This window comes from Electrona antarctica, assembly GCF_951216825.1.
Source record: "Electrona antarctica genome assembly, chromosome: 24".
NCBI lineage: Eukaryota > Metazoa > Chordata > Actinopteri > Myctophiformes > Myctophidae > Electrona > Electrona antarctica.
Window position 1 is genome coordinate 28,703,892 of NC_136803.1, and position 12,678 is coordinate 28,716,569.

The following is a 12,678-nucleotide window of genomic DNA, read 5'->3' on the forward strand; positions in this document are numbered from 1 at the left end:
ACCTTTACGCACACGGACAAAGCCCAACTCTGATTGTGACAACTCATGACAAGTTACAAACACCATTTTTTTGGGCCAAACAAATAATTAGAAAGAAGAAAAAAGAAGGGCAGGATACAACACTTTTTTTTTAAATTATTTGTTCGGCCCAAAAGATTGTGTTGGTTGTCATGAGTTGTGACAACAGGGCCTTAGGGTTAAGGATGGGTTCTTGAAATGTAAAAATTTGAGAACCACAGCACTAAAACATAGCGTCACATATAGAAAGAGGACATGACAAGTTCCCGTTCATTTTTAGATTTTTTTTTTGCTTTTTTATTTAGGTTGAGGTGCAGCTGTTTAGTGCAATTGTAACGTCACATTTGTGATGGGTTCAGGAACATGCACGAAACATGGACAACAGTTCTACACATTTCCCCCCCCCCCCCCCCCCCCCGACCGAAGTTTTCTCGTCATATTTTCAGCTTGAGCTGCCCCGGCAACCGGCGACTCAAACACAACTCGGTCGTACAAAAAAAAAGAAAAAAAAAAAAAGAAAAAAAAACTACACATCCTTGAAAAACAACAACAACCCCCCTCCCCCCCCCCCAAAAACCCCACAAACGAGTCCAGATAATATGAGTCACTGCTGCTGAGTCCATTCCTTATACAGTACAAGGCTGTGAGCCCGCAACAAAACGGGCGAGAGACAGCGCTTTAGTGTTGAGGTAACGAGTCCTCTTCTGTTCTCGTCCTTGAGTCGCCGACGTCACAGTTAGTTCAAAACCTGGCAAAACCATAGATAAATATATACGCGCACACATGCACGTGGAGAAATAATTAAAAAAAAAGGCTTTCATATATATATCTATGGTTAGCAACCAGGCACTTGGCAGAGCTTAACTGGAAAACTTGTAGTTATGTACAAAGTCAAAAGCCTATAAACAGTCTTTTCTTTTTTCTTAAACGTCCTATTGATCTCTGTATATATTCAGTTTCCTTTTTTTTTTACAGACCACTAGAACATCATAAATTTGACAATCAACAAAATAAAGATGAAATGAGAAACAAGGATCCTAAATCCCCCCCCCCCCAAAAAAAAATAACTAAAAGAAAAATCTCCCTGCATAAATTATTGATGATCGATCAGAGGTGAAGCGAGAGAGACCGCGCGTGTGTGTGTGCGCGTGTGTGTGTGTGTGTGTGTGTGTGGTGGGGGAAGGAAGTTGGAACCGTATAGAAAAAGAACACAGAGTTCCCGCGGTGAACATTGAGGCGTAGCTAATGTACATCTCCAACTCACCCCTCCTCCTCCACCACTACCACCACCATCTCCTCTCCTATAACAGACAAACGCACTCGCACGTATTATAGGCACAAAAACGGTCAGCTCGGGTCACCTTCCAATTCATTATCCACACAGCTGTGAGAGTAATAGTGATTCAAAGCGAAAGGAAAGGCCCCCGTACCTAAACTATCCGTTTCGTCTCTGCCATCCCATTCCAGATGGGTGTATCATGGGTGTGTGTGTGTGTGTGTGTGTGTGTGTGTGTGTGTGTGTGTGTGTGTGTGTGTGTGTGTCTCTCTCTCTCTCTTTTGTTTTGTATGGTCCCTCTACCATTAATACAAGTCTCTTCCTTTAGCGGGGAAAAAAAGTGCTTGTTCCTAGTTTATACCTCTACAGCTAAGAGAGCAGGAGAAAATAATAATAATAATGAAGGAAATAAAAATACTAAAGGATAAGAATGTCAAGGACAAGAACGGACATGTAATAAAAAGGGGGAGGTAAGGGAGGGGGACCACAGCACGATTTCCAAGTCACTGCAGGGTAGGTTGGGGTGGGGTTTTGGGGGGGCAGTTTCGGACAACACTGACGGAGGCATGCAATGGTAGCCGCCCCCCGACCCCTTCTCCCTCCCCCCCCCCTCCGCCTGTCCAAGTCGCTGGGGACTGGGGGGGGGGGGGGTTAGCTCCTTCCTCTCGTCAGCGTTTCAGGGGCGTTTTACCCTCATAATCATCATCAACATCAACATCATCTTCACGTCTTCACCACGGAGACAACTGCGGCGGAGGCGCCGCTGCTGCCAACACGATTGTCTTGAAGCGAGTTTTAAAAAAAAGCTGCAGAGAGAATGCACGCCACGTCAGTGCCATGACTCCATCCAACCTCTGCAAAAAGAATGTCAATTAAATTAAAAATGTGCAACAAAACAGGGGGTGGGGGGGAAAGACTTCTTCTCTCTGATCGCGTTTTATTTTCTCTGCGTCGTGTCTTTTCTTTTCTTTCCTTTCTTGCGTGTAGCAGCACGTTCTCCGCGATTGTGGGCATGATAAATCGGTCAGTTCACAGTATGGCAAAGAGAAAAAAAAAAAAAAAACCTTCCTCCTTTCCTCCTTCGTCGTCGTCCTCCTCTTCTTCTCCCCTTCCCGTAACCGGCAACCTCCGGGGGTCCACACCCCGCAGGGAAAGAGGAAACATCGGGGCGCGGTTCGCCCGTTCGCCCGACCCACGGAGCTTCACACGGAGGCGCCCGTGTTCTGTGCGGAGTAGGAGGAGTCGGCGGCAGCGGAGGAGGAGGGGGGGGCCACCTGCAGCAGCAGCGACGGCGCGTTGGCCGCCGGCGGGGCCTGCGCGGGGTTGACGGCGGCGATGGCGTTGATGGCGACGGCGGCGGCGACGCCCGCGGCGGCGGTGGGCGAGCCGCCCGTCTGGCACACCTGCGCCTGGAACTGGGCCATCTGCTCCGGGCTGGCCAGCGTCTTCAGCAGGTTGTTCTCCTGCTCCAGCTGGGAGTTGCGCTCGATCAGCTCCTTGATCTGCTCCTTGAGCACCTCCACCTCCTCGCGCACGGCGTACATCAGGTGGCTCTTCACCAGGTCCTGGGGAAGGGGAAGGGGGGGAGAGAGGAGGCAAGAGGAACTGGTCAGCGGCGTTATATGGAGTACAGGCTTTAGTTTAGACATTAGACCGACAACCTAACTAAAAACCCTAACCTAACCTGCAAGCACGGAGCAGTGCATGTTCGACTGCATGTTTCCGACCGTTGTTTCCCGCATGTCGGGGGAACGGTGGTTCTCAAAACTTGTTTTAAAATTCAATGACTTTGAGAGTGCACACATTTTGAAACCAAATGGACCCGTTCCGGGTCGATTTGGCTCCACCACGTGTCAGAGCACTCTCAAACAGCTACAGACCGGTAAAAGGTCAATTTTTTTTAGACCTTCCCCTCAAGGAACGCAGAGGGGTTGCTGGAACACACTTTTGAGAACCACTCATATTTTAGACAGTATGTACAGAGTAAACACACACACACACACACACACACACACACACACACACACACACACACACACACACACACACACACACACACACACACACACACACACACACACACACACACACACACACACACACACACACACACACACACACACACACACACACACACACACACACACACACCTCTTCCACCGTTGTAAGTTGCTGATGGATGGGTGCTACGCTACCCGGGGTGTTTCGAGATGTACCGAAAGCGGCAGGGAAGGATGACCTTTGACCCTGTGCCTGCTGTGAAACTCAACACGGACTCAAGAGATACGACGAGCGAGCGCCAGAGAGAGAAAACATACATGGGCCACCATGCACGCAAGGAGACGTGAATTTGCACTTCAACACGGACTCAAGAGATACGACGAGCGAGGAGCGCCAGAGAGAAAACACATACATCGGCCACCATGCACGCAAGGATCCCTGAATTTGCACTGGAAATTGTATAACACAAAAAGCCACGGCGCACCGATACATTCTGACTGTCCCATTATATGGAGGGAATGATGCATTTTACATGATTTTTTATTATGAATTTATATCAATGCATTAACCCATTTAGGCCTGACGTCGAAATACATGAAAAGTCTTCTGAAAGAATATATATTCAAAGATTTGCCACATTTTCACGATTTTTCTAAAATAGCAGATCTACAAGCTCGTAGCGCGCCACTCTATGAGCTTGTAGGTCTGCTATTTTTCAATAGCTAAATGCTTAGTTAAAACACCAAAACGGGTTCCCGTCCAGAATGGGTTAACCCCCCCCCAAAAGAAGCACACACTGGATTGACTATAGAAATTGGGTCATCAGTTCTTGCATGTATTGATGAATTTAATATATATATAGGACCACAATGGAAACAAGCCCTTGATAGGAGCTTTTGTGTTGTGCTTTTGGCATCTTTGTATAGCAGATGAGTAGTTGAGATGAATAACCATCTATGTCCATCATTTATTTTGACCCCTCACCCGGAAAAAAACGCCTATCTGTCCCTGAACCCTTATCTTTAATTATCGGACATTGTGGATAATTAGTGGACTTTAGACTGTTATTCGTCTCAACTTCTTTCAATTCAAAGTGAATTGATGAATGTATTGATGAATTGAATACATAAGACCACAATGGAAACAAGCCCTTGATAGGAGCTTTTGTGTTGTGCTTTTTGGCATCTTTACATAGCAGATGAGCAGTTGAGATGAATAACCATCTATGTCCATCATTTATTTTGACCCCTCCCCGAAAAAACCCCACCTATCTGTCCCTGAACCCTTATCTTTAATTATCAGACATTATGGATAATTAGTGGACTTTAGACTGTTATTTGTCTCAACTTCTTTCAATTCAAAGTGAATTGATTGAGTTTCAACTGCTTGCACCTTTGTACTATTTTTGTTGCACAGTGCAAAATAGTACAGAGGTACAATCAGTCGAGACTCAATCAATTCACTTTGAATTGAAAAGAAACCCTTATCTTTAAATGTACACATTATGGATAATTAGTGGACTTAGAGACTGTCTCAACTGCTTGTATAACCTCTGCACTGTCTATTTTGCACCGTTTACTAATAGCATGCCATTCACTCAATCAATTATGGATAATTAGTGGACTTTAGACTGTTATTTGTCTCAACTTCTTTCAATTCAAAGTGAATTGATTGAGTCTCGACTGCTTGTACCTCTGTACTATTTTGTACCAAATTGAAAAGAACCCCTTATCTTTAAATGTACACATTATGGATAATTGGTGGACTTCGAGACTGTCTCAACTGCTTGTATACCCTATTGTCCCTATTGTACCGTTTACTAATAGCATGCCATTCACTCAATCAATTCACTTTAAACGCTTGCAACATTCCCACGGTGATGCCTCAGCATGCGAGCAGGCCCAGTCAGTCAGTCAGTCTAATGTGCCGGTGATAATAACATAATCTATTCTTTGCCATCCCTCCTCAAACCGGGATCCGCCCCCGACCCGGTAAACTCCGAGGTACAAAATGTTCCCGCATCGGATGGGAGGAGCCAATCGACGGCTGGTGGGTTATTTATACTGAGTGGTCGGCTTGCCTACTGCCTAGCAACAGAGTGAGAGAGAGAGAGAGGGACAGCCAGTGTGTGTGTGTGTATGCAAATGTGTATCAACTAAGGACTTTTAAGTTACTGTATAATTCCGCTCTTGAGCTGAATAAACAATACGTCAGTCCAGTAAAGTGCAGACATTGGAAAGGAAATAGAGATAATCGATTAATGATATGGATAGATCAACAGAGAAACAATAGGGGTTTGTGTGTGTGTGTGGGGGGACTTTAGACCCGGTCACCCGGCCCAAAGTCTTATACAAACAAGCCCAGGGGTGAACGGGGTCAATCGTTCAAAAACAAAAACGATGACAGCTCCAAATAAAGACGACAATTGCATGCGGTCCTATTTGCGACATATATAACGCGGCGATCGCACTGCTTTTTGTCCTGTACCTCTATAATGATTGATGACCAGCCCAAATCAATAAAGTTGGCCTGGGATGTTGTTGCTGACCAATTCCGTTTTTATTCCAAACAAAGCAAATGGTTTCATTTTCCTGCTCTGTACTTGGCGATTTATTCATTCATTTTCTTTCATTCATTCCATTGTGGTGGCAGCGAGAGAGTACAACCTTTTGTCTACTATACGGGCTTAAATTAATCCGTTCTGAGACATTGGAATACTCTCCTTCACAGACAGACAATAAGGAAAATACACTAGACCGACACCCTCCCCTTTTACTGTAAAGCATTTAGTTAGTTACATAATCCACTAAACCCAGTCAGACTAGTACAGTATAACACAACAGGACAGACAGAAATAATCTTACCATGGCTTGTTCGATCTTGTTGTCTATGGCCACCACACTCGTACCCGAAGTGCTGAAAGAAAAATAAAGAAATAAAATTACATTTAAGAAAGAAAAATAAGCTTCACATTTTCGCAACGAACATGTCACAACAAGCCTATAGACGCTACATTCGCCATCAGAATAACCTTCCTCGAAGTGTCGACTGCCACTAGCCTTATTTGATTCAAATGCAAAACCGTGGTCGGTCGGTGTGGTGTGATGTTTGCTCATGTAAATGTTTGCAGTGTGAACCTTAAGAACCCTGCTGGGTTTAATTCTACATACTGGAACACCAACGGGACAACATCAATGTGATGGTGTCGATAATGATGACGACGACGAGGGACACACAATTAAACAGAAACCAATGAACACTGCCTAGGCATCCATCCATCCATTACAAACTTGTCTAATAATAATAATAATAATTACCGACATTATTGTAAACTGGGGTGGCCGCCAGCCAGACAGTCATGATACACAACAAAGCAAGATTAAGATATCAAAGCTAAACCCCCCTTTGATGGTGCGATGAATGAATGAGCCAGCGTTTCTTTCTCATTCATTCACCGCGACCCGGCGAGACGGATCGCGTTGCATAACAAATATAAAACACCGGGGTCTTTGCGCAGTTTTGTCGCAAAAAAACATTTTTTTTTTGCTTTTGGTTTTACCTATTGTCAACCCTGACCGCCGCACTGCCCAGCGCAGAGGACAGGAACGAGATGGACAGATTCCTCAGTTGTAAAACGCCGAGGTCCATCGCCACTGCGTAACACTGGGAATTCATTCTGTTATGTTAGATCCCGTGTAAGAGTGTCCTCCAAGCTCCGAAGGCAACAATATCCTCCAGGCGTAGAAAACAAAAAAAATATATCCCGGGATGATATAAAAGTAGAAAAATAGAGCATTCTCTCTTATAATGTGTAATGATCGGAGTGGGGGGTGCAGTGCAGCAGCTATGGGTGGTGGTGGGGGGAAGGAAGGCAGCTCTGTCTCTCCGCCGGGCGATGCGGGGTTGAAAGCGATCGCAGCCGGGACGGGGCAGCCTGGCTTAGCTGCTAGTGCTGCAGCGCCACAAAAAGACTGAAGCCTGTGTGTGTGTGCGTGTTGTGGAGCAGCGCTCAGTACAGCAGCAGAGCGACACAGCAGACCGCTTGCATAATCTATGCATGAGCTGCATAATGTATGCATGAGCGGCGAGGCGGCCGCAGCAGCGCCCAACAGCGAGGAGGCGTTGCATAATCTTTAACTGGGCTGCCACCGTTTTGTTCAACGTATGGCCCGGGACCCCACCAGGGGCCTGTTACTGTACTGTAAGCCTGAGTGTGTGTATAGGCTACACATTGAACCATTATTATTATTATTATTATTTTTTAATAAATCTTTGGGGAAACACCAAACAGTTTGCAGAATTACAGTAGGCTACATTTCAAGCACAAGTCAATACAAAAAAACTGTTAACTGTGAGTAAAATTGTCAGTGTTGTTGATTTTTGTTGAAAGTATGGATTAATTTGGTTCCAGACAGTTGTATTGATGAATCGAACAAGGTGGACCCTCTTGTAAACAAGTGTAGTGCTTTATTATTGGGTCGTCCACTCACAGTTAACAGTCTTTGTATTGAGGTGTGCTTGAATTGTACTGTAATTCTGCAAACTGTTCAATACACACACTCTCAATAGTTACAGTATTGATGGAATACAATTAACAGTTTGCAAAAATAGTAACAGTGTTAAAGATTATACAATGGTGCTAAAAAGGATAACACAAAAAAGCCATGGGTGGGGGGCTTATTTCCATTGTGGTCCTCCTTGTCCTGTGTATTCAATCCATTTGGGACCCCCCCCTGGTGGTGGTACTAGTCCCCCGAACCAGACCTTGAGAAGCAGTAAGCGCAGCACACCAAACAAGGTGCAGCCCGATTGGGCGCGCAACCGCATCATCTCATAATCTATGCGGTCTCGCCCACTACCTGATGTGTTTAAAATGCAGCCACCCACACACTCACACAGCCCGGGAGATAAAAGCATGGGAGCTTGGTGCGGAAACCGAGGCGCAAGAGAGGAGGAGATATACTTTGTTCTCGTTTCGCTGTGAAGTTGCTTTTTGGCAATTTCCACCGTGAATGGCCTATTACATACAAGCGTGCACTAACAGGAGAGATTTCTTTATGGGCAAAAGTTCTACACAGCTGCCCGGCCCCCGGTGCATCTTGTGCAGCTGCATTTAGGAGAGAGTACAGGCTGTACAAAAGGTCTGCATACTGGCGTGTGTGTCTGTTCAGTTTGAGACAGCCTGCTGAGTGAAACAATGCCTCCACCTATCGGTTAGGACTTACAGTGTGCCTCGGGAGGTCTACACACTTAAAAAAAAACAACCCTATCTAATATCCCAGAAGTATTTTTAATAATACAAATATATGAAATATCATAACATAAAAAAAGGCAGACTGTAGCAAAGAATTGGCGGGAATTTCTGTGTTAAAAAATTTAAAGTTTCGTGTGTTTTTGGATTTTCAAATAGGAAAGGTTTGAGTTTGATTGTACTGGAGATGTGCAATTTGTACTGTACTGTACTGTACTGTAAGTTAAGTCGAGATGGGGAAAAGGGGATGAAGACAAAAGAAAAGAAAGACACACGGTAACCTAACGCTATGTCCTCGACTGAACCGACTGCCCCGGGTGTGTCTCCATCATCATTTCATGTATCGTAGAAATAAAATGGAACAAAATCTAACCAAGTGAACACTGCAGTTTTATTGATCTTAGAGCACACGAGAAACTGTAAAGTGTGTCAGAAACACCGAGCAGAACTCAACTAAAAAGCCTCGGCTCCTTTGTCTCGCGGAGGAGCGAGCAAGAGGGAACACCGTGTTCTACTCATCATGGCCTCGTCATGAACAACACGATCCCACGCCCCATGCCAACGTTTTTTGGTCATTGGTGGAAGTAAAATGGGCAAAAGAACGATGGGCACGATCGATTCTTTTATTTCCTTGTATTCTTCGTTGCCGCATGATTTTTTGACCAACAACTTTGTGCAACTATTTGAAGACGAAAATGCAAGCCTGTAATTATATACAAATAAAGGGTTTGACGACCAGAGCCAAGTAAATATGCCTTTGAAAACTGTAGCCACCACCACAGATGCTGTTTGGAAGACGGTTACACGCAGCCTGTTACATAAACAACCGTTGCTTCTTTGTTCTACGCACTGACGAAAGTAGTGTGCCAAAAAGGCTCTCGTTCAGTTCCAAGGATGGGGATTTGTGTTTTTGTACATTTATTTTCCACATTGCTCCCCCAGTGTTAACCCCGTTGTTGTCAAATGGACAATGTCCTGCTGTCCCCCCCGTCAACCGTCCGTCGCATCCCTGTTTACTCTTTCACCAGGCTATTAATGATGTCCTTGAACCCAACCCTTCCCTCGGACAGGATGATAACTGTGGCAATCCTGTCGACACGGGGCTTAGTGGCAGTCGCGTCGTGTCGTGTCCAAAGAGACCTTTCAGCCGGGCTCACCTATCCGTCCCTCTGTAAGCATCTTAAGGCGGGTTATGTAATATCTGTCTACGGCTGCCTGGGAACAGGGTCTTCTATGGAGGGTGCATACAAGTTTATGCTTGAGATTTACGTGGGATTTGTTTGGATATAGAGTGATTTGCCACGGTTAAGTCACTTGTTTTGTGACGGTGGTTTGTTTATAAAGGGGTAACGTGTCAAGGAGGAAGACTCAATGCTTGTGTGAAATTCAATGAAATACTTTGACTGGGGAAATTGGGGGGGGGGGGGGGGGGGAAACAAAATAAAATGACTTTTTTCGGTATAGTATGTTGTTGGAATTGGAACTCTGACCTCTTTTAAGTTGTAGACCAGACATAATGAATGCATAACTGTCTGCCATACATACAGGGCTATTGACTGTGGCAAACTGGAGTCTATATGGATGGCCTACATTTTTAGGGGGGGGGGGGGGGGGGGGGGGGGGGTCTCTTCTACTGTGGTTGACCCGAGTTGGGACGTTGGGACCCAATGCTTATCTATCTCTGGATATTGCAGGGAATAATGAGAGGAGGAGGAGCCAAACACACTTTGCACACTCGCCCGCGATGATAACGTACACGCAGGCGAGAACATCGTGTCCTTGACTGCACTGGCATTGCCCTCACTAGGGAGGCCCGGGAACAGAGTAACAGGCATATTCTGCACAATGGCACACAGGTCCAGCACCCTCCGGGATATATAGGTATAGAGATGGGTTCCATGCATTGACTTTTAGGTTGGATATGCGAATACACAGGAGTTGTTGTGGGGACAGGTGGCCGTTCCAATACAGGTATACAGTATGCTTGTATAACACTTTCCCATTGGATGAGCACCCATTGTACATCTTGTCCCATTGGATGAACACTCATTGTACATGTTGTCCCATTGGATGAACACTCATTGTACATGTTGTCCCATTGGATGAAAACCCATTGTACATCGTGTCCCATTGGATGAACACTCATTGTACATGTTGTCCCATTGGATGAACACTCATTGTACATGTTGTCCCATTGGATGAACACTCATTGTACATGTTGTCCCATTGGATGAACACTCATTGTACATCGTGTTCCATTTACATGACACTACAAACACCGACCAGCACAGGCAGAAGATGAAGACAACAATAAAAAAACAATCCCACAAAATAAAACTACTACTTGCAGATTAATTTACAGATTAACCCATTTTGACCTGAGATCAAATTCTAAAAATGTCTTCTACATCATGACAGTTTTCTGAAAAAGCTGTTTCTATGTCTTCGATTTTTCAAAAATAGCAGACCTACAAGCTCGTATCGCGCCACTCGGTGACGCGCTATGAGCTTGTAGATCTGCTATTTTTCAATAGCTAAAGCATAATATAATGCTAACACCAAAAGGGGTTCCCGCCCAGAATGGGTTAACCCATTTAGGCCTGATGTCGAAATAAAAAAAGTCTTCTAAATTCTGACAGTTTTATGAAATACCCATGTTTCTATGTCAGCGGTGCTCAATATTTCATGTCAAGGATCCCAAAAATTATATGTAATTGGCCACCGACCCCATCTGAAAATATGTTGTTCCAAGGACCCCCCCTAGAAGCAAAGATTTGAGTTAAAAACGTTCGCTCTGAAAGAACGTACGTTCAAAGATTTGCGCCCACACTTTCACGATTTAAAAAAAAATAGCAGACCTACAAGCTCGTAGTGCGGCACTTGGTGCCGCGCTACGAGCTTGTAGATCTGCTATTTCTCAACAGCTAAAGTATAACATAATGCTTAAAACACCAAAAGGGGTTCCCGTTCAGAATGGATTAACGTCTTTACACAACCTACTGTACTGTACTGTAACCCCACCCAGCAGGCCTATACTCCACAGCAGCCCCAGATCTCCCCTCCCCTCCGCCCGTTCGTTGCAAACATCGTTACCTCTTCAGATGTTTGTCCAGGTCAAAGAAGAGCACTTGGAGGGCCATGACGTTCCTCCTGCCCTGCTCTGGACCTCCGGCCACCGACAGCACTGTCTCTATCATCGATGCCGCCCCGGCGTTATCTCCGGCTAAAGCTTCGCGATCTGATCGATCAGCCGAGAACCCACCACTCTACCCCAATCACCACAAACGAACGAAGACGACCCCCGGCCCCAACCAAAACTCCTATCCTTACCCTCCTTGAATCTCCCCCCCTGTCTTGACCTGCGACCCTTCGACCTGGGCTGACCCCCCCTCCTCCACCTCCTCTCTCCCTCGCTCCTCTCTCACTCTCTCGGCTAGAAGGACCCTCACTGTGCGCAGCCTGACCAACAATGGGGTCATGGGTTGGGTACGGTGGAGTGGAGAGTCTTGTGTACATGCGGCGCGGGCACGCGCAAGCCAGTAGTACGCTAAGTCCTTTACGTCGTAACCCGCGCTCTCTCCCTATATGACATAGGCCTGTCGAGACTCTCTGGCGATTGGATGCGTCGGGGTCGAGAAAGGCGCTCGAACGCTGATGTCACCGTTCCCCCCCCCCCCTACCCACCGCCGCCTCCACCACCATCACTACCCTGGTTATGTAAACTGTCAGTAGAGATTAGGGTGATTCGGCCAATGGGATGAGCCGTTTACAACCACACCTCCCCGCTGTAGAGCGTGCATGGTCGCCATGAAAGCCCCACCCCTTTGATCTTAATCCTCTCGGCGTCTACTACTTTCTACTTCTTTCCCTGTGATAACATCTATAGTTGTTACTTTTCGACGGCGCGCGGCAGGGCAGGGCAGGGCAGGCAGGGGGTTGTGCTCAAGTTCTTTTTGGTGAAGGCGGGTATACTACAGAGAAAAATATGGAGGATATATTTACCCCCACCGCCATCATCATCATCACCTACTCACAATTGTATCGAAAACTGTATTAACTGGCAACTGCATGGCTCCTATACCTCCCCCCCCCTTCCCCCGAGAGAGAGAAAGTGTGTATTGGACCAAAATGC

At 45.9% G+C, this 12,678-nt stretch overlaps 1 protein-coding gene across 1 annotated transcript in view; it reads right to left on the reverse strand.

The window, feature by feature from the left end:
* Positions 1 to 297: 297 nt before the first annotated feature.
* LOC306917689 (TSC22 domain family protein 1-like) overlaps positions 298 to 12,678 on the reverse strand; it is a 56,231-nt gene continuing 43,850 nt past the window's right edge. Inside the window, exons 2-3 of the mRNA XM_079495985.1 lie at positions 6,160 to 6,211; positions 298 to 2,859 (exon numbers count right to left, since the gene is read on the reverse strand). Coding sequence (XP_079352111.1) covers positions 2,497 to 2,859; positions 6,160 to 6,211 — 415 coding nt within the window. The 3' untranslated portion in view covers positions 298 to 2,496. The remainder of the gene's footprint in view (positions 2,860 to 6,159; positions 6,212 to 12,678) is intronic.